The sequence below is a fragment of the Manis javanica genome, chromosome 4 (genome assembly GCF_040802235.1).
Source record: "Manis javanica isolate MJ-LG chromosome 4, MJ_LKY, whole genome shotgun sequence".
Lineage (NCBI taxonomy): Eukaryota > Metazoa > Chordata > Mammalia > Pholidota > Manidae > Manis > Manis javanica.
In genome coordinates, this window is record NC_133159.1 from 132,376,532 (window position 1) to 132,404,326 (window position 27,795).

The window sequence follows — 27,795 nt, forward strand, 5'->3', positions numbered from 1 at the left end:
CCATTATTGTCCCCATTTCAAAGATGAGGAAGCAGGCCCAGACTGGTGAGGGAGCCCACCCAAACCCCATACCCCACAGGTAGCAGTGGCAGAGCCAGTGGACTGAGGATGTGGCCTGAAGTCAGGCCTTCCTGGCGGGGCCTCCGGGAGCCGGATGGGAATGTGTAACAGGTGCCACTCGTGCCTCGTCTGGCACCTGCTTCCTCTCTGCTCCTTCTGGGGAGAGGGAGGTGTGGCTGGGACAGGGCAGATGGGGGGACAGGAGAGGCAGGGGGATGGAGATGGAGTGTGATGCTGGGGTTGACTGGGTACAGGCCAGGCTGGGACTCAGAGGGATGGGTGGGTGGAAGGTGATCTATGAGGACGTTGGGGGGGTTCCTGCCACATACCCAGGGAGTGTCAGGCAGTTGGACCGGAAAGAGCCCTCCTTCCTCTCCTGCCCTCCTGGCTGCAGGCCCCCAGTGTCTGAGCTGCCCACCTGGGGGCAGAGGTAAGGTGGGGAGGATGTTTGGATACAGGGATGGGTCCCTGGTTGGGGAGGCCCTGGCCTGAGGCCACTCCACCCAGGCCCTGACCCGAGCCCCCAGCTCTGTATTTCTAGTTCACGGGGGGCTGACAGCCTTATCTTTGCCTTATGACGGGTGGCCCGTGGTTTCCTGCCAACAGCTCCTGTTTCCGGAGGCCCGGCAGGGCCCAGGCAGAGCGAGGAGGGGCAGTGGGGCCGGGCCTGGGTGGCCCCCCCGGCCCCGCCCCCATCTATCTTTGGGAATTTATTTGTCCACAGGCGCGGCTGGCCCACAGTTCACTGCTTGCCAGGGGCCAAGAGCTGCTCTGACCGCCCAAGGATTCTCCCTCCCAACCCAAGCACCTTCAACTGACCTCTGACTCCTGGCCTCTGGCCCCAGCTACCTGCCCTTCCTAAGGGGCTGGGAAGGCCAGAGAAGCTCCTCTGTAGATGTGGGTGTTGACACCTGGCTCACCTCCAGAGCAAAGGCTCAGTTCTCAGTCCGCAGCCTGGTCCACCATGGCACGGAGGCTCCAGGATGAGCTGGCTGCTTTCTTCTTCGAGTATGACACTCCCCGAATGGTGCTCGTGCGCAACAAGAAGGTGGGCGTCGTCTTCCGCCTGATCCAGCTCGTGGTTCTGGTTTACGTCATTGGGTGAGTCTGGGCCCCCTCCCCACCACCCTCTTGCACCATCCCCCAAGTGAGCCTGTCCTCCGGGTTCTGGGCTGCCTCCCACGACCCCGCGGAGCCCCTCTTTCACTCCACTGGAGGTCATCCTTCCTGACAAACCACGGTGGTATTCAGGAGGAAGTCTGCTACTCACTGTCAGGATGGAGACACTGAGGTAGAAGCCCTGCCCTAGGTCGTATGGTGAACAAGAAGCAAAGTCGTTGGGTCAGACGAACTAACTCACTGTTAACCATCCCTTCAAGTGGTGAGTGGCTGGAGGCCAGGGCCTTGGCTAGCCACAGCCAGAGTCCTTTGCCCTCTGACCTCTTGCCAAGCCAGGCTACTACTGAGATGGAGGCTACACCCCAATTTACAGGCCAGAGAAAGACAGGCCCTGCTCCCACCTGCCCTTGCCAAATTAGAGGTATCCTGAGATATTCAGGACCCCTGAAGCGAAGAAACTTTAGTGGGGCCTCCGTGGTGGCATGTCAGGCAGAGGCTGGAGGCCAGTTCTGGTGTCAGGGATAGCAGCTCCTTTCCGGGCATCCTGGGACCTCTCTCGCTGTCCCAGAAGTGCAGGGGCAGAAGCGGAGTGGGACTCCCTGCAGTCTGACTGTTCTGGAGGCCACATAAAGGCCATCTTCCTGAAATCAGTCTGGCTGTCCTGGGAAGTGAGACAGGCCTGGCAGGGGGCTTGCACATGTGTATGCTTATGTGGTGTGTGTGTGGGTGTGTATTGTACCCAGAGCTTGGTGTGGGTACGCATGCCCTCGTGTGTCTGGGTGTGTGTCCAATGGGTATGGCTGCCAGGTGTGCTGCTGCGGCTGGGTACTCACATATATGCATGGCTAGTGGCTGAGGTGGCTGGGTGTCTGATGTGTGTGCCCCTTTCTGGGCGGCTTCGTGCCCACTCACAGTGACTCTGCAGAGGGTTCCTCCAGGGCCACTGAAGTGAGTTCAGCCCCTGCTGGGGGTCTAGAGGTCCCCAGCTGGGGTTTGGAGGTCCCCTGCAGCCCCAGTGTGACTTTTCTATTTGTTTCTGAGGCCCCTGCCCTGCTGGGCTCCATATCCTCATTTTTGCTGTGGGACCAGACCAGGACTGCTCACTGGGGCCCAGAGCAGGCTGACCAGGAGGCCAAACAGTGACCACATAGCCCTGGTCCCCCTGGGGACTTCGGCATCCAAAGCAGGGTTCCCTCTGCCTCACTCGGTCCCCAAGGCCTCGCAGCTGTCAGGGGGAGCTAGGGCCAGGACCCAGCCTCCTGATACCTTTTGGCCTCTGCCTCCTTTCTGCTCATAAACCAGTTTGACATTTGCAGTCCCATTTGAGTTTGTGAGGAAAACTGAGGTCTAGAGAGGCACAGTGGGGTTTCCAGTTCACCCAGCAAGTCAGCAGCAAGTTCCAGTTAGAACTAAAACCTCCCGGCGCCGGGGCCTCAGCTCTGCCATCTCCTTTCCCACCTCGCATAGGCTGAGAGCCCTTCTAATGGGACACTGGCGGTGTGCCACTGGGGACAGGACAGGCCTAAAAGTTCATCGTGAGCCACGCTCCTGACTCTCCAGAGAAGAGAGAGGGCGCCTGCCCAGGCCCAGCCCATCTGGAGAGGCTGGGAGAATGTTGTCCTCGCTGGGGCCAAATGACTCTCTGTTTCTGCTTTTGGGAGCAGCTCCAGGGCCCTCTTGTGTGTTTGTCACAGACTGTCAGGGGAAAAGGGATGGTCCTCCCACCTTACCCCCATCTGTAGCCTATGCCCCAGGCCACCACCCAGTCCTGAAGACATCCTTCCAGTGATGGGGACCTCACTATCTCCCTGCTTCTGTTTGCCTTCCCAAGACAGCCTGCCTAGTTAGTTCCCAAACAGCTCAGCCTCCTCAGCATAGTGAGGCTCAGAGGCACTGAGTGATTTAGCCTGGACCTCGGCAGCCAGCAAAAGGCAAACCCGGATTTGAATCCTGCTGTGTGGCTTCAGTCAGCCTTGATACCTGGAAAGGAAACATCCTCAGAGAGGGGCACTCACATAGCAGAGGGAAGAAGGCAGGGTCCCCCACAGCATCCCCCCAACCCACCCTCCAGCCCAGGCTGCCAGCTCTGGCTTTGACGGCCACTCCTGCTTATCTTTGGCGCCCTCTTCTGACCACTGCTTACTACTGCACTGGCTGGCTGCTCAGCAAGGAGTCCACAGCTGCACACAGAAACCAGCGTGGGCTTGGTCTTTGCTCAGACCTCAGTTTCCCAACTGTTCCATGGAGAAGGGAGCGGTGGGGGAGCCTCTAAAGATGTTGCAGGCAGACTCAACAACTTTCTCTCTACTGAGGACGGATGGCCTTCCTTTAATTAAGCCCCCTCCCCTCTCTCCATCCCCCCACCTAAGGCCCCTGTCTGAATGTCTGGCCCTGTGGGTGTTGCAGAGAGACAGAGCCGGGAATAGAAAAAAGACTGGACTCCCAGACCGTAGAGACAGGGCGGGGACGGGCAGACAAAGAGACCTGGATGGAGGGCCAGACATGGAGAGTAACTGCTCAGATGAAGGGGCCCTCAGACTTAGGGCTGGAGACAGAGTCACCAAGACGGAGAGGCTGAGGTGATGAGAACCCGAACAGGCTCTGAGGAGGGAAACTAAAGCTGTGTTCTCCAGCGGTTACACTCTTCAGAGATTCCGGGGCAAGTGAAGGGACTGGGTGAGCCTGAGGCCTGGTGGGCTGAGCTAAGATCTCACTCTTTTTGACTCGAATTACAATGGTTAATTTACAAGTCAGAGCTGTGTGCTGGGAAGTGATGAGCTCCCGGCAGCTGCAGGTGTGCATCCAGTGGGCTGTTGTCTATGGCCTAGCAGGCCCATACAAGGGGTGTGCTGGGACACGTGCCCCGGCTGGGGGTCTCTGTCCCGAATGGCTGCAGCCTGCCTCTTCAGCATAGGGAGGCTCAGAGGCACAGAGTGTTGTGGGGGAGGTCTGGCTGTGGCACACAGGTCGGTTCCAAAGGCAGTTTGTGAATGATGCCTGGGGAGGTGTGAGGGTGTCTTTTGTTCCTACAGATACATATAACAATAACAGTATTATACACAGCAGTAATAGTAGTATAACTGTTCGAGTTCCCGGACCCGATTCCAATGTGTGTAAATGTGAAAGAGGGTCTTCCCATACATTAACACCCAGCAATTCTTGAACACCAGCAGGGTGTCTGAGAACTCAACTCAATTCTGATACTTTCTGCCCAGAGATGGCACCAGATTCCTAGGTTAAGGGCTCTGTCCTGCAAGACTGCCCTTCACCCCCCAACTCCAGGCACTGGTCACAAGCCCCAGGCAGTTCCCTGTGCTTCTGATTTACCGGCTACAGATGGGAGGGCCCCACAACCTCCCCCTTGGATTCAATTAATTCTCTAGAGCTCACAGAACTCAGGAAAACAAAAGTTTACCAGTTTAATAAAGGATACAAGTTAACAGCCAGATGAAAAGATACTTGGGGCAAGGTCCCAAAAAAAGGAGCTTTCTGTCCTCGTGGAGCTTGGGGCCAGGTTCTGTGGCACGTTGAGGCGTTCAAGTTCTTCAAGCACAAAAGTTCCCTGACTGGTATTAGAAAACAGCATAAAACCTAAATGTAATTTGTAGGAGGTTTAAAACATTTTAACAGTAAGATATTAACAAGGAGCAACGTGGTGGAAGCTGCTCAGGCTGAGAGTGGGGGTGGAAATTGATAAGGTCCTGGCTATACCTGTTTGAGTTTTTTAAACCTACCAATAAGATTAAGACAAATGTAAGGGAAAGATATATCTGGCTTAGGCGACGTCCGGGAAATAATGTGAACCCTGTAGTACTCAGCCAATGAGGAACCAGGGGAGGGACTCGCGCACTAGGAGATAAATTATTGGCGCCGAACTCCCCAGGTGTGCCTGCCCACCAGACTCCCAATCCTGCAAGACTGTCATTAAAGCCTCGCTCCGCTGTTCTCTTTGTCTCCGTGTCCACTTGCTGAATTTGGACCATTGAGTGTATTTCTTACACTGGTAAGCAGGATCCAACCGAGCAGAGGGTTAAGCTCTCAGGAGTTTTGTGAGGGCTTCATTGCATAGTCATGACTGACTAAGTTATTGGCTATTGGCTGATTCAGCCTCCAGCCCCTGCCCTTGGGTTGTGAGGTCGAAAAATCGTTCATTAACATGACAAAACACGCATTCCACCTTCAAGACTGCAGTGTCTTCAGGACTGCAGGCCTGGTGGGCTGAGATCTCACTCTTTTTGACTCAAATTACAATGGTTAACTGTATGCATGACCAAATATATATTTCTTACTACTCATTGTATCACAGGAAGGGAGCCTAGGAAGAGTTCCTGAAGGAGGGGACAGTGGTGGAAGCAGCCTTGAGCAAACGCTTGGGGACTAGTCCAGGCAGGCCTGAAAGAAAACGAGCGACATACAATAGCAATTCACCGGAGAATTCCGCTTTATTAGGGAAAGGTGCTGGGTTATATAGGAAGGGGCATGAATTGATTGAGGTGTCACTTCTACGGGGCTGGTGGCTGTTGGCTAGGTGCTGGGATTGGGAGGGGAGCGAGAGGTGATTGGGCTTCAGGTGGCGCCGGCGGGAACCGAGGACCCCCCCCCAAGAGAAGCCGGAAGTTTGCCATCTTACTGGTGGGGGCCCTTCATTCACCCCTTTCTCCTCTATGGGGTTGTAGATGTTGCTTTCTCTCTGGCTGCTTCCTGCTGAACAGGGGCGGAGAAGGGAGTGAGGGCTTGAGGATTGGGAGGAAAGGGTTGATAGGGCTCCCCACAGTAAGGATGAGTAGATGTGGACTTCTTCAGGTTTGGAAATCAATGAAGGTTCCCTGTAACCATAGGTCGAGGACCTGTTGATTCCAATGGTGCCAAGAGGATATGGGTGTCAGGAGCCAGGCGTCTGCAGCCATTGTTTCCAGGAACAGTTTCCAGTGGAGAGAGGGGTCCATCTCAGTGTGTGGCGAGGAGGTCACGTGAGGGTGAGGGATCTTCTGTGGCCAGAAGCTGGTAGTTCCTGAGTAAAAGCTGGTTGAAAGCTTGATTAGAGATTTTTCTGACTTGGCATTTGATGAACTTTATTATACAGGGTAAGAAGAGACAGGCGAGAAGAATGATTATTATGGGGCTTGTGATGGGCCAGAGCCAGGTGAGGAGGGGGTTTGTTAGTATTGATGAGAATGGGTTGGAATTGGAAGCAGAGTGGAGACTGGAGGCAAGGTCGGTGAGTTTGGTAATGTCAGTTTCTACAATGCTGGATTCGTTGATGTAATAGCAGCACTCTTCCCGGAGGAAGACGCAGGTGCCACCCTTCTCGGCTGTAAGCAGATCTAGGGCCCGCCGGTTTTGAAGGGTGACTTTAGCTAGCGAAGTGACCTGTCTTTGGAGAGAGGCTAGGGAATTGGCAGTGGATGTCAGGGCTCCCTCAAGTTTGGCGTTGAGATCTCTAACTGCCCATAGAGAGTGACCTAAGGCTTCTCCCGAAAACCGTACCCCAATGGCTGAGGTGATCAAAGAGATACCGACCATGATGGGAAGGAAAGCAGCTCGTTTTGTTCGCGAGGGCAAGGGAGGTTGGAGCTCAAGAAATTCTGCCATACTGTAAAGTGTAAGCTGTGGGATTAGGGTGACGAGAATGCAGGGTGTATCGGAGCTGAGAGGCAGTGAGTTGAAAAGACTGCCATTACACCAAAAGAAGTGTCCCGGTTGCGTAAAAGTCTTAGAGCCGGAGGTAGGGGTGTAGATAGAGAGGCAGTGAAGTGCGCTGGAGGGGGGTGGAGTTGGGCCTACACAGTGGTGGATGGTGAGATTATCTGCATATTCTGGTTCCCATAGGGGTATGTCTGCCAGGGGGCAGAGGGGTTGTCTTTCTGCATGGAAGGAGTAGTTGGAAATATTAAGGGGCACGGCGGCCAGCAGTGGGCGCTGTAGTGATGCGCACAAGAAACAATTGGCTGTGTTAAGGGTGTGGTTGAGAAAGATGGTGGTGTCCTGAATGAGCTGTAACGAAGAGTAGGAGAAATGGGAAGAGGGGTGGGGATAAGAAGATGAAGAGGCGCCGTCAAGAGTTTGGATAATGACTTTTTCGGAATGTCTGATATCTGATGCAACTTGAGAGATCTGGGAATGAGAGGGAACATACTTTCGAGAGATATGAAGGGTGCTGTGGGGGGTCGAGGACCCCCAGTAGTAAACTGAGGCTGTGACTCTGGCGGCCCATCGAGAGTCCCAGGGATCTGGGATTGATAAGGAGAATGAGCCATTGGGATATTTCATGAAACAGTTGGAGGAGTAATACTGTGGGTACTGGAAGTTACCCATGTAGTGAAAGGCACAAGACTAGTAGGGACATCTCCTGTAGGTGTCTGGCCATCGCCTGCAATAGGCTTGTTTTTGGTCATAGAGGAAGCAGAGGTAGGGAGAATAAGGGTAGCTGCTAGTGAACACTTCGGTGGAGGGAGGAAAGTGGAGGTATAAAGGCTCAGAGCAGCTTTTCAGAGGGCAGTCTGGTGTGGCAATGAGGGCAGTAACTTTTGTTTGATGCTGTGTGTAAGTCTGTCTGACTTTGAATCGCCATACAAAGGAGGCTGGGGTGGTGGGGAAGACAATAGGAATGAGGGGAAAAAAAGCGAGAGCGCAGTAAAGGAGGAAAAAGTCATGATTCGGGTATGGATGGCAAAGGGGGTGAATGGGATTTTGGAGGAAAGAGGACAGTAAGGTCAGGAGTCTGGAGGGAGGGAGAGTCTGTAAACTTTTGTAGGTTAAGAGATCTTTTAGGTGATGTGGGGACAGAATGGTAAGGGGCGCCCTGAATGTCAATCTCTGTATGAGCTGCCTTCTGCAAGAGCTGTCTAGCGGCTAATGCTCGTAGGCAGGGGGCCCATCTCCGAACTGTGGGGTCTAATTGCTTGGAGAGATAAGCTACTGGGGCAAAGGATGGGCCATAATATTGGCCTAGGACTCCTAGAGCTTGACTGGACCTCTCATGAATGTATAATGAGAAGGGCTTCGACAAATCAGGAAGATGGAGAGCTGGGGCTTCTACAAGGGCTTGACGGAGCTTAATGAAGGAGTGTCGGGGTGAGGAGGATAATGGTTTTTTAGGGGGGCTCTTGCTGAGGTCGTATAGGGGTCTTGCCAACGGGGAGAAGTTAGGGATCTACGCTCTAAAATATCTAGCCAGGCCTAGAAAGGAAAGGATTTCTGTCTTGGTTTTGGGAACGGGCAGGTCAGAGAGGAGCCATTTTCTGTCTAAGGTAATGGACTTTCTTTGTTGAGATAGAAGGAATCTGAGGTAAGTGACAGGAGGGGAAGAGATTTGAGCTTTGATGGGGGATACTCGGTAACCTCTGGAAGCTAGAAGGTTAAGTAGGGAGGCAGTGTCAAGTTGAGACTGTTCCCACGAGGGACTGCAGAGTAGAAGATTGTCCATGTATTGTAATAAGGTGGACTTGGAGTGATCATGATGAAACTGTTTGAGGTCCTGACCTAGGACCTGTCTAAAAATATGGGGACTATCTCGGAAGCTTTGTGGCAAAACTGTCCAAGTGAGTTGTTCAGAATGTCTTGTGTATGGGTCCGTCCAGGTGAAGATGAAAAAATCTTGGGAGCAGGGGTCTAGAGGGATAGAAAAATGGGTCCTTGAGATCTGGGACTGAGAAGTGGGATGCCGAGGGAGGGATCTGTGATAAAAGGCTGTATGGATTTGGAACTAAGGGATGGATAGGGACAACGGCTATGTTGATGAGGCGAAGGTCTTGGACAAGGCGGAAAGATCCGTTGGTTTTTTTAACAGCTAATATGGGGGTATTAAATGGGGAGTGAGTGGGTCTGAGGTAATTTTTGTTTAAGAGATCTTGAATGATGGGTTGGAGGCCTATGAGGGCTGAAGTGGTTAGGGGGTATTGGGCCTGACAGATATACTGAGAGGGGTCACATAATTTGATAGAGGCAGGGGGACATAGGGCCACGGAGGGGCTTGTAATGTCCCAAACTTTGGGATTTACAGGGTGTATGAGGGCAGAACTGGAGCTTTCATTGGGTAGAGGGGGGTTGTCGGCTATGAGGGCCATCAGAAAGGGAGTACTGGGGGCTGTGGGAGTGGATATAGTTATAGAAACGTGGAGGAGAGAAAGGATGTCCCATCCTAGTAAAGGGATGGGACACTGGGGCATAACCAGGAAGGAGTGGGAGAAAGGTATGGGATTGTCTAGGATTGTGCATAAAAGGAGGGGGTTTTAATGGGAAAATCTGTTTACCTCCTACCCCGACTATAGGAGTAATGGCTGGCGTGGTAGGGCCCCAGTATTCTCGCAAGACTGAGAAGGTGGCTCCTGTATCTAGGAGGAAGGAGATGGGGCGACCGTCTACTGTTAAAGTAACCCTGGGCTCCTGTTTGGTGATGGAAATGGTCGGGCAAGAAGCCCCCAGGCCCCGTCAATCTTCTTCTGCCAGCCCCACTACGGCGGGCTTAGGATGGGGGTTGCTCGTCCAGCCTCCCCTTCGGGTGGTTGGGCAATCAGACCCCCAGTGGCCCTTTTTGTGGCATCTGGGGCATGGGGTGGTAGGAGATCTGGGGGAGGGGCATGCCCTTGACCAATGTCCCTCTTTTCCGCACTTGAAACAAGCTCCTGGGGGGGGGGCTTGTTTGTAGGGGGCGCCCAGGTTGTGGTTTTATCAGCTGGGCCAACATCTGGAAATTGGCCTGATCAGCCTTTTGTTTACAGCGTTTTTTCTCCTCCTCCCGGTTATGGAAGACTTTAAAGGCCACTGTTAGGATCTCAGTCTGTGGGGTAGTGGGGCTCTGTTCTAACTTTTTGAGTTTAGCTTTAATGTCCGGGTAGCTTTGAGCTAGGAAGTATGTCATAAGGACATGTCTTCCTTTAGGTGTTTCTAGGTCCAGGCTGGTATACTGTAATAGGGCTTGAGTGAGTCTGTCTAAGAACTCAGAGGGGGTTTCGTCTCTCTTTTGAATTATGTCTTGAGTTTTTGAAAATTGACTACTTTATGAGCTGCCTTTTTCAGACCTGCTATTAAGCAGGAGGCAAAAATATCTCGAGAGCAGAGACCCATGGCGGTGTTATAATCTCAGTGTGGGTCTTGTTCTGGGACAGCAGTGGGGCCAGGGGGATAGGTGGGGTCAGTCCTGTGGGTTTCGGTAGCGTGCGTTTGGGCGAAGTCCCAAACTCGTCTACGCTCTTCAGGGAGGAGAGTATTGGCCAGGAGCATGAAAATGTCATGATGTGTGAGGCTGTAAGACTGGAGGGTCCATTGAAACTCCCTGATGTATGTCGTGGGATCAGTGGAAAAGGAACCTAGGCATTTCTCTAGTTGGGCTAAATCTCCTAAGGAGAAAGGGACGTGAACGCGCACAATGCCTTCGGATCTTGCTACCTCCCGGAGGGGGCGATAATTTTGGGAGGCCCTTGGGACCGAGTCTGAGGGGGACTGAAGGGTTCTGGCTCAGTCTGTGGGGGAGTGACGTGGTCTAGCCGTGCTTAGTCGAGCAGGTCCTGAAGTGCAGAAGGGAGGCAAAGAAAATAAAGATAGAATCGGACCCACGTGTCACCAGCTAGCAGCCCAGCTGCTTGCCTCTGCTGCTCTAGTTGGGCTTGAACTCATGACTCTGAGGTTAAGAGTCCCATGCCCTACTAACTGAGCTACAGCAGGGCTCTGGTTAATTGTTTATGGAATGCGTAAACAGAATGTTCTTTGTTCTCCATTCCTGCCACATCGGCAAGTGGGGGAAGGGCATATTTAGAAGCAGGGGCGGTGTTTCTACACATCTTCAAGGTCTCCCTATTTTCAGAGTGAGGAGTCTTGGCAAGATATGTTTTTGTGGACAGATAACTTCTAAGGACTGCACTGGTTGTTCTCTAGCTTGTGCTTTCCCATGCTGCTTTCAGACATGTGGGAAGGTGCTTTCCCATTCTCCCTACAAACATGTGAGAAGACACAGGTGGTCCCTAACAGGGAGAAACAGGTGATGAGGGCAAAGACGGAGGAGGCCCTTAGGACCTAGTTAAAGGGGGGGGCTGAAAGGCTCAGGCTTAATCTGTGGGGGACGAAGTCGGAGGAGGTGAGATGGGGTCCAGGAGATGGTGGGGGAGGAAGGGAGAAGGGCTGTTGTAGGAGAAGAAGGGGAAGGGAGTGAACGGGAGGCTTCTGCGGGGGCAGGGGCTTGCAGGCTAGGAGAACTTGGGAGGGGGCAGGGGGAGGAGGAGGCGGAAAGCTTCGATATAGGGAATCTCCTTCCATTTTTTCAGGCGCTGGCAGTAGTTAAAAAGATCGCGAGTGATGTTAGGATCAAGAGTTCCCCCTGCAGGCCATTGGTTGTTATTGTCTAGGGGGTATGTCAGCCAATCTTGGGAGCAATATTTATGGAGAAGTTTTGGTTTTATATCAGGCGTCAGGGAGAGGGTAGCCAGATGCTTAAGCAGGCATTCAAGAGGTGAACTTTCAGGGAGGGATGAGGAGGCTCCCATGGCTAAAGGACAGAGAAGGAGACAGACAGGGGAAGACGAACGGAGATCCTCGGACTGGAAGCAGACCGCAAGGAGATAAAGGGCGTCCCCGATGATCCTTGGTGGTCTGCGGAAACTCGTATACGAGTCGGAATTTCTTGGGAAGTGTGGGTCGTCACCCAGACTTCCCTAAGAAGGCAGTTTGCCAGAGTCACGAGGTACCTAGTGCTAGGAGTTTTCAGCAGACAGAACAGATTTCGGCGGACGGAGCAGAAGGGGGTTGGGGGGGAAAGGGAGCGTTCTCATCCGCAAAGGAGTCACCTCATTTATGGCTGTTGGAGGGGGGTGCCTGAGAGTCTGCCGCAGCTGTGAAGACCTGAGGCAGGGAGAGTTCCCTCCTCGTCCCCGAGCGTCAGGGCCTTGCCGGACGATCACGGTCAATGGCACTGCGATAGCTTGGAGAAGAGTGGCCCACCCCGGGGAAATTTTGCTTAAAAAGTTTCAGCACTGATGGAAGGGATGGTGAATGCGTTTATGACTGTCGGAGGAGGGGCCTGAGGGTCCGCCGCAGCCGTAAAGTCTTGAGGCAGGGATTTATGGCTGTTGGAGGAGAGGCCTGAGGGTCCGCTGCAACCGTGAAGGCCTGAGGCGGGGAGCGTTCCCTCCTCATCCCCAAGCGTCAGGGCCTTGCCGGACAATCACGGTCAATGGCACTGCGATAGCTCGGGGAAGAGTGGCCCACTCCGGGGGGAAAACTTACCTAAAGGCCAGAGAGGAGTGGTGAGTGTGATGAGCCAGCGCAGGAAAAAGAGGACGAGGGCAAGCTGCTGCTGGTGTTCGGGGGGAAGACGGGGCCCAGTTGGGGTGTCCCGTCTCCCGGGTTTTGGCACCAATGAAAGGAAAGGAGCGACACAGCAGCAATTCACCGGAGAATTCCGCTTTATTAGGGAAAGGTGCTGGGTTATATAGGAAGGGGCATGAATTGATTGAGGTGTCACTTCTATGGGGCTGGTGGCTGTTGGCTAGGTGCTGGGATTGGGAGGGGAGCGAGAGGTGATTGGGCTTCACGTGGCACCGGCGGGAACCGAGGATTCCCCCCCCCCCACCCCGAAGAGAAGCCGGAAGTTTGCCATCTTACTGGTGGGGGCCCTTCAAGGCCTATTCTGGGCTTTCCCTCAGGTGCCCAGACGCACCCTCACACAGAGCTCGCGAGTCACCTGCCTCTGAGATTCCCGGTCCTGGAGCACACCAGTGAGGGATAAGGATAGATATAAGTCACTGCTGAGAGAAACACATCGGAGGACATTCCTAAAGCTCTGTGCCCAGTGCTGCGTCGGGCTCCGTGGGACACAGTGGGGTACAGGTGGTCAGAGGGAGAGGGGAGAGCGGAAGAATCAGGCAGAGGTCCTTTGGTTACTAGTGAGGAGTGGGGCTATTGACTGGTTTATGTAACTAAAAAATCCATGTGGGCTCCAGGCCTGGCTGGGTCCTCCATGCTGCGGGCACGGGAACGGGAAGAGCCAGTTCTCTGGGAGATGCGGTGCTGGGTCTGTTCCATTTGGGCTCCCCGAGGAAGCCAGCCAGGATCTTCTCGGCTCACTCTTCCGCGAAGGCTTCATTCTCAGGCAGGCTCTCTGTGCTCAGAGCGGCAGAACGGCCACCAGCAGCTCCAGGCTGACATCCCCCCAGCTTACCCACCTCCCGCGGCACAGGAGTGTCTCCTCTAGAGTTTCAGAGAAAGTCTCAGGTCCAGCTCTTACTGGCTGGGGTCGGGTCATGTGCCCATCCAGAACCAATCGCTGTGGCCAAGGAAACAGAATGTCAGATTGGTGGAGCCTGGTTTCTGCCCACCCGGGCCAGGCACCCTTGCTGGAAAGCAGAGTGTGATCAAAGGTTCTGGGGCAGGCAAGGAGCAGCAGAAGAGTCCCCAGGGCCAGGCTGGAGGGCATGAAAGGAGCCCAGGGAGAAGAGGTGGAGGGGTGAGCAGGGCTGCTGACTCAGGCCTCTGAACACCAGGCTGAGGAATGTGGCCTTTCTCCTGCAGGCGGTGGGGAGCCATGGAAGGGTGTCTAGCAGGGGGGCAGACAGGTGCTGGGTGAGGGAGAGGGCCCGAGGCAGGACAGCTGTGGAGAGGCAGAGGGCGAGCTGGGCCAAGGCAGAAGCAGGGAGCATGGATGACAGAGGTCGCCATCCTGGTAGGCCCCACACAGGGGTGGCCATAGCTGAGCCTCTGTCCATCAGTGCTGTGGGAGGACATGTGCCCAGCATGGCCAGAATTCCCAACTTCTCAAGAGCAGTGGGAAATTGGAATTTGTGGGCAAAATGAGCCTATTGGTTTTTAGGAGTTGGTGACTCACTCAAAAACACAAATTGCATCTTGACTTGTCTACATGCTGCTTGTTAACCTCTGAGCCACCAGTGTGGCCCCAGCTCTGAGCTCAGTCCTGCCTGGGCCTGGAGTCTGGTCTTGCGCCTCCCCAAGGCTCCTCTGCCCCATAGCATGTGCCCAGTCTGGTCAAATCCCACCTGTGACCCCACAGTTATACCATGTGCCCCACCTGCCATGAGACCCATCCTCTAGTCTCCATTCCAGAGCTCCCCCAGCATCTGCCCTAGCACCTCTTAAGTCTCAGCCTCCCTGCTGTGGACCCTCTGGGTCCTTAGAGGGAAGCAGGGAGGACAGGAAGGACAGAGGGACCCAAAGAATGTGGGGCCGATGGCAAAATAGGGTGTGATGGTGATGTCCATACTTTGAGCTTCGGGGACAGGGGGAACAGTACCATCCTCCATGATGAGAGCTTCAGAAGGACAAGTTCTGGGGAGGTGAGGCACTCAAGTTGGTCCTGTTGAATTTTTTGTTTTAAGGTATAATTCACATGCCATCACAGTCACCCTTTTAAAATATGTAATTTGGTGGTTTTAGTATAATTACAAAGTTGTGCAACCATCACCACTAATGGCAGAACATTTTCTCTGCTCTGAAAAGAAATGCTGTACCCCTTAGCAATCTCTCCCATTCCCCCTCCTCGCACCCTACTTGCCTACTGTGCACATTTCCTATAATATATACAACATGTGGTCTTTTGCATCTGGCTCCTTTTACTTAGCATACTGTTTGTTAGGTTCATCCATGTTGGTTGTAACATGAATCAGCTTGCCATTCCTTGTTATGGCTGAGTAACATTCCATTGTATGGATATACCACCTCTGACTTATCTGTTTAGCAGCTGATCACATTTGGGTTGTTTGCATTTTTTGTCTTTGTTGCTATGAATACTGATGTCCAAGTGTTTGTATGGACATGCATTTTCAGTTCTCTTGGGTGTATACCTAGGAGTGGGATTGCCGAGTCACATGATAATTCCATGTTTAACTTTTGGGGGGAACTGTTGTCCAAAGGGTCAAGTTGAGTTTGAGATACCTGTGAGATGTCTGGGGAGGAGAGCCAGGGTAGGGGGAAGGAATGTGTGTCACTAAGCTGTGGGAAATGTAAGCTTATATTGAGTACAGAATTTTGGTGTGTCTTGTTCACTTCTGTATTTTTACTGCTTACAAAAGGGCTTGGCAGGTGATAGAGGCTCAATAAATAAGTATTTGTTGAATAACTAAATGAATGTGTGTGTGTGTCTGAGCCTCGGAGAAAGTGCAGAAGTAGAGATAGAAATCGGGGGACACAGGAAAATAACTATTTACAATGAATCAAAAACAATAAAATACCTAGGAATAAACCTTACCAAGGAGGTGAAAGACTTATGCTCTGAAAACTACAAGACACTCATGAGAGAGATTAAAGAGGACACCAAAAAATGGAAATCTATCCCATGCTCATGGATAGGAAGAATTAATATTGTCAAAATGGCCATCCTGCCCAAAGCAATTTACAGGTTCAGTGCAAACCCTATCAAAATAACAACAGCATTCTTCAATGAACTAGAACAAATAGTTCTAAAATTCATATGGAACCACAAAAGACTCCGAATAGCCAAAGCAATCCTGAGAAAGAAGAACAAAGCTGGTGGAATATACTCCCTGACTTCAAGTTTTACCACAGAGCTACAGTAATCAAAACAGATTGGTACTGGCACAAGAACAGACCCATAGATCAATGGAACAAAATAGAAAGCCCAGATATAAACCCACACATATATATTGTCTAACTCCATACACAAAAGTAAACTTGAAATGGATCACAGACCTGAATGTAAGTCATGAAAGCATAAAACTCTTAGAAGAAAGCATAGGCAAAAATCTCTTGAATATAAGCATGAGCAATTTTTTCTTGGACACATTTCCTTGGGCAAGGAAAACAAAATAAATGAACAAATGGGAACTACATCAAACTAAAAACTTCTGTACAGCAAAGGACACCATCAGCAGAACAAAAAGGCATCCTACAGCATGGAAGAACATATTTGTAAATGACTTATCCAAAAAGGGATTAACCTCCAAAATATACAAAGAACTCATATGCCTCAACACCCAGAAAACAAATAACCCAATTAAGAAAAGGGAGGAGGACCTGACAGACACTTCTCCAAAGAAGAAATACAAATGGCCAACAGGCACATGAAAAGATGCTCCACATCGCTAATGATTAGGGAAATGCAAATTAAAACCACAATGAGATATCATCTCATACCAGTTAGAATGGCCACTATCCAAAGACAAGAGAGAACAAGTGTTGGCAGGGGTGCAGAGAAATAGGAACCCTGCCACACTGATGGTGGGACTGCAAATTGGTGCAACCATTGTGGAAAGCAATACGGAGGTTCCTCAAAAAGCTAAAAATAGAAATACCATTTGACCCAATAATTCCACTCCTAGGAATTTACCCAATTAAAACAAAATCTCTGATTCAAAAAGATATATGCACCCCTATGTTTATCGCCGCACTATTTACAGTAGTCAAGATATGGAAGCAACCTAACTGTCCATCAATAGATGAATGGATAAAGAAGAGGTGGTACATATACACAATGGAATTTTATTCAGCCATAAAAAGAAAAGAAATCCTGCCATTTGCGACAACATGGATGGATCTAGAAGGTATTATGCTCAGTGAAATAAGTTAGATGGAGAAAAATATTATATGATTTCACTTATTTGTGGAATATAAAAACAAAGCAAAACATAAGGAACAAAACAGTATTAGACTCATAGACACTGAGAAGTGACTAGTGGTTACCACAGAGGAGGGGAGTGGGTGGGGGTGCAGGGGGGGGAGTGAGAGGAGGACCGTTGAACCACTGTGATGTACATTTGATTTAAAAAAAAGAGAAATCAGGGGACACCGTGTGTGACACCTCACATGGGATCTGCCTGCTCTGAGAATGGAAGCCAGGGCTATGAAGCAGATGGGCATTTAAAGAGGAACTAGTGAGGGAGGGCTTGAGACAGTGAAAACAGGAGGATTATTATGTGCTTACTGTGTGCTAATTTCCTTAAAGAGAACTCATGAAAATGTCCCCCAATCAGCTAGACTCTTTCTTCTGGGCCCTAGCCCACAGCTCAGTGAAGGGTCAGGCCTTGCTTATATTTGTTGAATGAACAGTGTCTTTGAAACGGGTGCCATGGCCTCCATTTTACTGATAAATCCAAGGCTCAGAGAGGTTTAGTCTTTAGCTTGAAGCTACACAGCTGGTGAGTGGCAGTGCTGACACCTGAACCTCAGCCTCTGGGACCCAGAGGCCACACTCTTGGCCACTGCACCACGCAGCCTCCTCCATGAGGGGCTGTTGGAAAGAATAGGGAAGAAGGGCTACTGGAGATGCTGTTCCTTCAGCAGCGGGCCACCTTGGTGGTGGCAGCCTGGCCAGGTCGAGATGCATGTGCTTTTGGAGGGGTGAGCATGGCCAAATGCTCATTCTATTATTACCAGAACTGAGGTCACTGACGTTTTCCTTTGACCCCAGGTGACAGATGCCTGAATCAGCCCCAGCCTGCAGCCTGGGTGTGGCCCTGCCTCCCCTCTGCTCCGCTGGCTCCAGGTGGACATGCTGATGGCTGATGCTGGGCTGCTCAGGGGAGGGGGCAGAGTCCTGGGTCTGAGACCTGGAGCCTGGGGTCTGCCTCTAACTCTCCGGGCTTCAGTTCTTCCATCTGTGTTGTAAGGAGTTGGTATTGAGCAAAGAGAGAAATGAGGGTGGGGTGTCACAGCTGGGGGCTGCCAAAAGGGAGGTCAGGGACCTCTCCCACAGGGGCTCAAAATGTGGAGTAGCACTCACCACCCCCCAACAGCTCCTTCTAGCTTGAGCATGAAGCCAGAAGCCTCCTTAGGGAAGGATGCTAAGGAGAGCACAGAGGCGTGGGTGAGCCCCCCACTCCCCGTCCCCCAGAGGAGGCTGCAGGCAGGACGGTAGGCTCAGAACACGGGGAACTTGGGGCCTTTGTCAGGCCTCATGTGCTGGCATCTGGGACCTGCAGGAGACAGCAGTGACCATGCTTAGCTTAGGCTTGTGGGGGTGGTTTGGCTCCAGTGCCAGACTGAGGGAGGGTCTTGAAGAAAGAGAGGAGTGGACTGGGGGTGGCAGGAGGACTTAGGTGGGCTGCATTCCTAGGGCCTGGAGCAAGGAGACAGCCCCAGAGAACTAGCAGTGACTCTGGGACTAAGAGGCGCAGAGGATTCTGTTGCCAGGCCTGAGCTCTAGAGCACAGGAGAGGGGCTTTGAGCGCAAAGTTCAAAGGACAGATGGGCTGGGGGTTAGGGTTGGGGGTGAAGGGGTAAAATATAACCGCCCACAGTCAGACACAGCCATAGGTGTGCTCACACAGGACTCTCAGTTTTAAGCAACAGAAACCAAACCCAAACTGCCTTAATTAAAAGAAGGGAATTTATTAGCCTTATATAACTGAAAAGTTCAGAAGTAGATTTTTTTCAACAGTCTTCAGGCATGACTGGATTCAGGTGCTCAAAGAACATTGATTGACAAGTCTTGGTCATGTGCCCCCCACCCCAATCCTGGGGCTCGGAGGGAGGTCAGCTTTGCTGGACCTCCCCGATTAAAAGTGGAGAACCCAAAGGAGCAGAGATCCTTGAAGCTGGGAAGGAAAGGCCAGAATTTCCCCAGAAAGCTCAACTGAGGCCAGATGCCACAAGGCCTTCAGAGGGTCACTTGCCCCATTTCCTTTCCCACACCCTTTGCCAGGGACTCCCAACATGGCAGAGATAATCATAGCTAATGTCTATATGGCTCCTACTCTGTGCCAGTCCCCTTCTGAGTGCTTTTACATGCATTAACTCACAAGAACTGTTATTGTTATCCCCATTTTACAGATGAGGAAACTGAGGCAGAGAAGTGAATAGCTTACCTCAAATCACACAGCCTGTGAGTAGTGTAGCTGGGAATCAACTCCTGGCTCTTGCACACCAAAGGCCAGGCTTTCAGCCATCATGCTCTGCTGTTTCTTGGTAGGAGGGCTTCAGGAAGGAAGGAGCACCCTGGGAATGAGGACTGTGGTCCAAGAGGCTCAGCCTGCAGACCCCAAATCCTGCTCTTGGGAAAGGATCTGAAGGAGTCCTTCAGTGGGTCTCCTTCCTGGGAATTAGTATTTTCGGAGTGAAAAGAATGGTGGAAGTTCAGGCATAGGCCAAGTGGGGAGGCAGGTGAGGCTCTCCTGCCTCCAGTCCGAGATGTAGCTTCAGGAACAGCGAGTGGCTCAGAGATATATCTGGGGAAGGGGAGGGGAAGGACCTGACATGTCCGGCTGGTGCCAGAGAGGGCGGTGGCCCACTTAGCCACATGCCATTCTGAGCAGCACCGCCAAGCTCTGGCCCCTCTGCCCCTCCAATCCCTCTGTAGGTGGGTGTTTGTCTATGAAAAGGGCTACCAGACCTCGAGCGGCCTCATCAGCAGCGTGTCTGTGAAACTCAAGGGTCTGGCCGTGACGCAGCTCCCAGGCCTGGGCCCCCAGGTCTGGGACGTGGCTGACTATGTCTTCCCAGCCCAGGTGAGCTGACTCAGGGCTGCACCTTCCACCCACAGGGCCTGGCTCAGAGCTGGTTGGGCTCTGTCTCACGGCCCTACAGGACCAGGCCAGCTCCTTCGTCTCTCTGAGGGGCAGGAGCAGCCTCCTAGTATCACCCACTCTGCTCTCATGGGGCATGGAGGCTGCTGGGTGCCACGTGGATTCTAGAGGCCTCCTGGAGCAGCGCTTGGGTTCTCCAGGCTGTTCCCGCAGCTCAGAGCCCTGCCCTCCCTCCCCCTGCCTCTCACTTCCAGGGGGACAGCTCTTTCGTGGTCATGACCAATTTCATCGTGACCCCCCAGCAGACGCAAGGCTACTGTGCAGAGGTGAGGACTGCTGCTGTTCCCCCTTCTCTTCTTGGGCCCACAGGGAAAAATAACATGAAGAGGAGGTCCTCTTGGACACTAGAGGCGAAGCCAGACAGGCTTCCTACCAGGGCCACAAGGGTGGAATTCCAGGCATAGATTCACACCAGCAAGCAGCCACCATTGGCAGTGCTGAGGCTCCCCTCGCAGCTGTGTGCCAGACTGGACGCTGAGCCTCAGGGCCCGCCCAACCCCAGGTCCCAACCTCCCACCCACTGCCTGCTGACAGCCACAGTGGGGCAGCTGGGCATGAGCCCGAGGGCTCCCTGGGAGGGGCCTGTGGGGAGGAGGCTGTGAGCAAGGGTCACCCCAAAGCAGTCTGGGACTCTGCCACCTGCCCTCCCTGGGGTCTTGGGAATGGGAGGGACTCTTTTCAGGACCCCACCTGAGGGACCTGGGGCGAGCAGATCTCCCCTCCCCCAGCACCCAGAAGGGGGCACGTGCATGGATGACAGTGGCTGCAGGCCAGGGAAGGCAGAAAGGAAGGCCCAAGGTAAGGTTGGCCTCCTGTTGACACCCTCCACAGCCGCTGTCAACCCCAGGCTTCTTCTACCAGGAAGTCCTTCCTGCTCTCTCCCCTCCTGCCACCCTGACCTTGGCCTGCCTCGTCCCAGACCCAGCCACATTTCTGTCCTTAGGCCTCTGCTTTTGGGTGTCCTGTCACTTGGAGATCCTAAGGGTGGGACTGGGGGGCCTCCTCTGCACACCCATTTGGGGTGGACACTCATGGATTCCTCCCTTGCTCCAGGCATCCGCACGGGCAAGTGTGTAGCCTTTAATAACACTGTGCAGACATGTGAGATCTTTGGCTGGTGCCCTGTGGAAGTGGATGACAATATCCCGCGGTAACACTCTGTCCTTCCAGAGAGCTGGGAAGAGGGTCCCCAACCCAGACAGAGGGGCATCTGGATACATGCTCTGGAAAGGATCAGTTGCCCCTTCTTCCAACCCCACCTGGACCCCATCTGTGTGGCCAAAGATGCCCCTGGTCCCTGGTCAAGGGGCCTGAGAGTCACCATTACAGCATACCCACCCCTCCACTGACCCCACAGGTTCTCCCACCCCACATACAGTGCCAAGCTCTGGTGGGCACACAGGGTTCTCCTGGGGAGGGGGCAGTGAATAAGTGTGGTCTCCTCCAGCCCTGCTCTTCTCCGAGAGGCCGAGAACTTCACTCTCTTCATCAAGAACAGCATCAGCTTTCCACGCTTCAAGGTCAACAGGTTCGCGGGAAAAGCAAATAGAAATGCAGGCGGCTTCCTGAGGCTGCTCCAGCTGGTCTGAACTGTCTCCACTCCTGCTGATTTCACTCTGGGGGCAGAACCCTGGGCTGAGCCCCTGGGATGGGCTGCCTTCAGTCTCAAAGATCTGTGGCAGGGGCATTTCTGGAGCCCCTGAGGGATCCCCAGAGCTTTGGGGCATGGTAGGCATCCTCCTAGCTGGTACACTGCTGTCACAAATGCCCTCTGTCTCCACAGGCACAACCTGGTGGAGCAGGTGAATGCTGCCTACATGAAGACCTGCCTCTATCACAAGATCTTGCACCCACTGTGCCCTGTCTTCAAGCTTGGCTATGTGATACAGGAGTCAGGACAGAACTTTAGCACCCTAGCCGAGAAGGTATGGTACTAGGAGAGTGGGGACATCCGGGCCCCAGGATCATCAGGCCAATAAAGGCTTTTCAGGCCCAGTTAGCCACCCTCTCAAGCCTCCCTGGTGTGGACCAAGTTTATATATGGATTATCTCCTAATACTGGGGTCCCCTGAGGGTCAGGCCGGTGTCCTCAGCAGGGCCAGTATGCACCTGGCACAGAGGAGGTACCCAGAATGGATGGACATCTGTTGAGATCCCACTGTTTTTTAAATATTAGATAAAAGCAGCCTGAATCTCATTGCCCGTGGCTCTGAGAAATCCTGTTCCCTGGCCAGGATTCCTGGGAATTCTGGATACTCAGTCACCTGGAGCTCTAAGAGAAATGGTATCATGAGGAGCACAGACCTCTCTGACCTGGTTCAAATCCTGGCTCTGGGCCTAACAAGCAGCATGACCTCAGACAAGTGTCTGATCTTCAGTGTGTCTGAGCTTTCGTACACTGTGAAGTGGGGGCAATAAGAGTAGCAGTCTTCCGGGGTTTTCTTGGGGATCAAGTGAGTTCATGCACAGGACAGCACTTTAGTACCGCCTGGCATGTGGCAGCTCCCTGTGTGCTCCCACGTGATCATTATTACCCTGTTCCTGAGGCTGCCTATCCCTTTTCTGTGATATCCCACACACATACACACACACACACACACACATGCACACACACAAAACCTCATTCACAACACGTTTATGTAGAAGAGGGGTCGGCAAACTTTTTCTTTAAAGGGCAAGAAAGTACGTATTTCCAGCTTTGCTGGCCATATGGCTTCTGCTCCAGCTACTCAAGTCGGCTGCCTGTCGGGCAAAGCAACCACGGACAATACATAAACAAATCTGGCCCTTGTGCCTCAGTTTGCAGACCCCTGGAGGGCGTTTATACTGTAGCAACATGCAGGACCAGAAGGCTGAGTGTCAGACCTTCCTGTTCCTAAATCTTTCTGCCACCCCCACTGGAAACTTCTCCATCACCATAGGGTACCAGCCTCCTGCCTAGTGGCCCAGATCCTCACCTGCTCTGACCATCTCCCATCTCTCCTGCTGCTCAGCCTACCATCATCTGTCCCTGATCCTTTCCTTGTTCAGAGGAGCTGTACTTTTTCAAGTTTTCTCTACCCAGCCCATGTCTTAACAGACTCATTCTTTAATCCAGCAACTCTTTACTTGCCTCCCAGGCTGTGACTCATGCTGGGAGCTCAGGAGCCAGGGTGAATGAGGCAGACAGCCCCATCTTTGTGGAGCTTACAATCTTGAAGGAGATGGGTTGATAATCACACAAGACAAATATGTGATTACAAAGTGACAAATGTCGAAGAAGAAAACACAGAGGGAATAATAGGGATGTATTTTAGATTGGTGGGAGGAAGGGGAGGCCTCTCAGGAGAAATGACCAAAGGTTGAGAGATAGCCAGCCTTGTGGGTAACTGGGGCAACTGCATGTGCAAAGGCCCCAAGGTCAGAAGAACTTTTGTTCTAGAAAGCTGGAGTGATTGGGGGAGGTGGGGCCAGAGAGGGAAACAGGACCTTGATCCTGAGGCAGCTTCTCAGTGTCTCTTCTCAAACAAAAAATGTGTTCCCTCTTCAAGAGACTGCTGGCACTCCTGTAAGGCAGGAGTTCCTTCATCCTGAAACCCCAGACCTTAAACAGCTGTGTTTGTGTCAGGGCGGGGTGGTGGGCATCACCATCGACTGGAACTGTGACCTGGACTGGCACGTGCGACACTGCAAACCCATCTACGAGTTCCATGGGCTGTATGAGGAGAAAAATCTGTCTCCAGGCTTCAACTTCAGGTGCCTGCTGAGCCCCTACCAGTGCACCCTTCCTTGGGGTCCTGAGGGCTTTTCTACTCCCAGAATCCACTGGGGCTGCGTAACTGTCCTGGGAGGGGAGCAGAGGAGCCCGGACAGCTCCCATTCTGCTGGGGCTGGCCAAGCAGGGCGCCAGCAGGGAACAAGACCTTGGAGGGCTGAGCCCCTGCCCCTTGAAGACCACCTGGCCAGGACTGGGAATTTCCACTGGGAAATTGCTGACATCAAGAGTTAGGGCAAGGGTTGAATATAGCTTTCCTGAAGGTTGAATTCAGTCTGGGATCCAGCTGTGACCCCCCCCCTCTGTATAATATTGGGGGGGTCTGCAGCTGTCCTCATGGACCTCTAAGGGGCCCCTGCATCCCTGATGCTCTGAGAACTCTGTGCCCAAGATAGTTTTCCATCACCTTCTCCTGCAACCTCACCACTTTCCCAAGGTTTGCCAGGTACTTTGTGGAGAATGGGACCAACTACCGGCACCTCTTCAAGGTGTTTGGGATTCGCTTTGACATCCTTGTGAACGGGAAGGTGAGTGCTCAGTATAAGGGACAGCCAGGCACACATTCTCAGCTCCTGTGAGTGCCAGTTGGGTGTCTGTGTTTACAAACGACAGCAAGTTGGCTGGGCTTCACTCAGTAGGTCTATTTCTGAGAGCAGGCAGCGCTGGGTGCCACTGAGGGCAGGACTTCCCAGCCTGTGACATTACCTCCCCTGCTCTGTCCTGGTGTCTAGGAAGGCAGAGCGAAGGTCAAAGCCCAGGGCTCCCGAGCAGCCTCTGGGTCCTCATGTAGAGCCAGAGCTGTGGGCAGTAGGCGGTGGGGCCAGTTATCAGAGTAGGGGGTGGGCCTGGCCTTAGGGCTTCTGAGGAGGGCCTGTTCCACCAGGCCCCTTCTGACTCTAAACCCTTCTCTCCCCTGGGCACTGCCACCAGGCTGGCAAGTTTGACATCATCCCCACAATGACTACCATTGGCTCTGGGATTGGGATCTTCGGGGTGGTGAGTACTGGGATCATGGGGACACCGTGCTGCAGTCAGTCCTTCATCTTCTACCTCTCAGTAGCAGCAAAAACCCCAAACCTTGACTGTAATTGTCCATCCTGACTGAGCCTGCCCCACCACCCTAGATCCACAGTATATCTGAGGAAACTGAGGCCCAGAACTGGGGCAGGACAGAGGTGGGATGGGGCGGTCTTGGTCACCTGTGGCGCCTGCAGGGCCTCATTCCACCTCCAGGACCTGAGGCCTAGATAGGGCAGGATTCACCTTCAGCAGGGCCTAAGGGATGTGGAGGGCTCTGTCCCTGCCCCCAGATTTCCCACACTCTCCCCACCTCCCCCCACCCTGCCCCCAGGCCACGGTTCTCTGTGACCTGCTGCTGCTCCACATCCTGCCCAAGAGGCACTACTACAAGCAAAAGAAGTTCAAATATGCAGAGGACATGGGGCCGGGGGCGGTAAGAGACTGCCTGAGCCGGCCCTTCCGAGGCCTCAGGCCCATGTGTCTGTGTTGGGGGGCCAGCTGCTTCCCTGAGGCTGACTTTTATTCCCCCCAATGCTTCCACAGGGTGAGCGTGACCCCGCGGCTACCAGCTCCACCCTGGGCCTGCAGGAAAATATGAAGACCTCCTGACCCCCAACCCCAGGCCCCTGACCATGCACTGTGAGGCTTAAGGCGGGGGCCCTGATGGGGTCCCAGCCGAGGGAGAGGGGTCTTCCCAGGAGCTCTTCTGCCCTCCCAGCCAAGCAGACACCAGGCTGCCAGCAGCTCAGAGTGGACACTGGGAGAGACCTGCACAATTCTGGGCTCTGGCTCTGCACCTTCCAAGGGAGCCTCACCTGGGCTCAGCCATGTCTGCTCCACGGGGGCTGGGCGGGGCTCCTCACACTACTGTACCGGAGCTGTGTGCTTCTGAGCCCACTTCCATCCCATCGCCTCAGTGTCCTTCCACCTGTGCTCTCTAATCTGGCAGCCACTAGCTACAGGTGACTGCTTACATTTCAATTAATTTAAACAATACAAACTTCAGTTCCTCAAACTAGCCACATTACAACTGCTAAGTAGACACACGTGGCTAGTGGCTGCCATATCGGACCCCACGAAACATTTTCAGTGTTATAGAAAGTTCTGTTGGGCAGCTCTACTTGAGCGCTGTTTTCTTACTTGCCCCAGACTTCCCTGGGGAGCTCATCAACAGTGCAGGCACCTGGGCCCACCCCAGACCTCCGGACCCAGAATCTCCAGGGCTGGCCACATGATCTGCAGGGATAGCAAACTCCACAGGCCATTTTAAGGACCTAAGTTTAAGACCTGTTTCTGACGTGGTACCAGACTTAGCCTGGCCCTGCATGACCTGGCAGGTGTGGACATTGAGCAGGTGTGTGGTGAGGTCACAGGCCACAGGAGTCTCATGCACACCCCCCACCCACCATGTGCACACTTGCCTGCATGCACACCCTCCTCCCATCCACACTGTATGTGAACAGCTTGCATCCTGCAGGCACAACCATTTGAACACACCTCCGCCCCTAAACACAGAAACACGGTCCATGCCACCTCACTTCCATGGGGATTTGCTTCTCCATAAGTGTGTCAGGCAAGGGCAGTCCCTTCTAGCCAAGAATATTCAGCTACCTCTGGTTGAGTGGGAGCCTCAGCCTGATCCTAGGCTCCGTGCCTGTGGCCCAGCCCCAGCTCCCAAGGCCTGCTCAGCTCTGTCTGAACACAAGGTCTGGGAGGGGTGGAGTACAATAAAAGGAATGAGGACAAACCTCTGTCTTCTGCATTTTCTTCCCAGCCCTCTCTGAAACTCAGTGTGCCCATCTGTGAGACTCAGGGCTGAGCTAAGAGTCTTTGAGGTCTTTCTGTTTTTCCCCGTACATAGAGATGAGCTGATGCTTATGTCCTGAGCCCAGCAGTCGGTGCTGTGGGTCAGCTCACCTCTGTCCATGGGCTGCTGTCCTGGCACAGCTCTTAACACTGGAGTTCTTCTCAACTCTCCACACACCCTTCCCACAGCTCTGAGAAGCCTGGCACTGGGACAAACAGAGACCCTCAGCAGTGGCCTCACAAAAACAAGGGTGAGGAAGGGGCTGGCTATCCTAGGAGGGATTGCTGAGCAAATCCCAAAGTGGGGAGGGAGGTCTTGAGTGGAGACAGTGTGGAAGGATTCTCCAGGGGCCCTGTTGCGGGTATGACCTCCAGTCTGGACTGACCAGTGCTGTCCACAAGCCAGGATGGAAATGTGCTCTATCTATGCCACACATTATAGTATTCACTAAACACATGTGGCCACTGAGTTCTTAAAATGTGGCTAGTGCAACCAAGGAACTGTTTTTTATTTTATTCACTTTTAATTAACTTATATCACCACATGTGGCTAGCAGCCACGACACTGGACAGCATAGGCTAGCCCTGACCCTCTCCCTCAGGCCCTTGCCTCTACTCTCCTCCCCAGCCAAGAACCATCCTTTTATAGGACAGGAACTCCTTCTTCCCTCCCATCCTTCTCCAGATCTACCTGCTGCTTTTTCATCTCCTGTCTGTCCCCCCCTGAAGGAGCAGATGATCCCTCTTTTATATTCAAACTTCTACTCAGCTCAGACCCCCCCAGCAGAGGCTGTCTCTCCCTCTCCCACTTATACCTTTCTGCCTCCTCTTGGTCCATGTTCCCCTACAGCTCTGCCTGCTCTCCCTGCACTGCCACCATTCCAGAAAGACCAGTTTATACTGCCCCTGCATCCTACCCTCTGCAGCTGGTTTCCAGCCCCCACCCCCACTTCTCCTAGATGCCCTTGCCAAGGTTACTGGCAGTGTCTATGTTGCCAAATCCACACACACACTTCAGCCCATATCCTGCTTGGCCCATCAGCCTCTGACACTGTTGACCAAGCCCTCCTTTGTTGAAGATTTCCTTCCAGCAGCTCCTAGGACCCACCCTCTCCTGATTTTCCAGCCAGTCTGGTGTGCTGGGAAAAGATAATTTTCAACTGCAGCACTGCCTAAGGTCACTGTGTGTCTTTGGGCAAGTGGCTTAACTCTCCAAGCCTGCTCTTAGTCAGGGAAAATGATAGCCTCTCCTCAGGTTGGGGTAAGATAAGATACGTAAAATGCCTAGCACACAGCCTGGCATACAGGAGTGCTCTGCTCCTCCATCCCTCCTCTCATTCGGTGGTGGAATCAGCTAGTCGTCCCAGGACATCTATTCTCTCTACAGTGATACAACCCTTCGTTCTTGGCTGGCTATATGGCTGCCCAAAACGTAAGCTGCATTTCCCAGCCCCCTCTTGTAGCCAGGTCTGGTCATGTGACTAAGTTTTAGCTAATGGGATTATGTGGAAATGTCATGTGACACCTGGGAACTTTCCTTAAAAGAGAGCTGGT

General features: G+C 53.0%; 1 protein-coding gene across 3 annotated transcripts; it reads left to right on the plus strand.

The window, feature by feature from the left end:
* The first annotated feature begins 326 nt into the window (after positions 1 to 326).
* P2RX1 (purinergic receptor P2X 1) lies at positions 327 to 26,199 on the plus strand. Of its 3 annotated transcripts, none has more exons than XM_073234997.1 (13): positions 327 to 490; positions 785 to 1,161; positions 19,436 to 19,583; positions 19,856 to 19,927; positions 20,390 to 20,459; positions 20,715 to 20,811; positions 21,109 to 21,189; positions 21,445 to 21,586; positions 23,269 to 23,396; positions 23,861 to 23,942; positions 24,346 to 24,411; positions 24,767 to 24,868; positions 24,979 to 26,199. In XM_073234997.1, exons 2-13 carry the CDS (start codon positions 956 to 958, stop codon positions 25,042 to 25,044), a joined length of 1,260 nt encoding a protein of 419 aa, XP_073091098.1. In that variant the 5' UTR covers positions 327 to 490; positions 785 to 955; the 3' UTR covers positions 25,045 to 26,199. The 3 variants fall into 3 exon arrangements, with proteins under 3 accessions (XP_073091098.1, XP_036878737.2, XP_017527119.3); XM_017671630.3 differs by having other exon boundaries at positions 335 to 490; positions 23,852 to 23,942; XM_037022842.2 differs by lacking the exon at positions 24,346 to 24,411 and having other exon boundaries at positions 329 to 490; positions 23,852 to 23,942.
* Positions 26,200 to 27,795: the final 1,596 nt, after the last annotated feature.

What these genes read in the sequence shown, in the direction of transcription:
- P2RX1 (XM_017671630.3), top strand. Translation starts at nt 956, where the DNA reads ATGTGGGTGTTGACACCTGGCTCACCTCCAGAGCAAAGGCTCAGTTCT. An exon ending in GGCAGAAAGGAAGGCCCAAG is followed by an intron (nt 20,460 to 20,714) that starts GTAAGGTTGGCC and finishes CCCTTGCTCCAG; the next exon opens with GCATCCGCACGGGCAAGTGT. An exon ending in GTGGATGACAATATCCCGCG is followed by an intron (nt 20,812 to 21,108) that starts GTAACACTCTGT and finishes GGTCTCCTCCAG; the next exon opens with CCCTGCTCTTCTCCGAGAGG.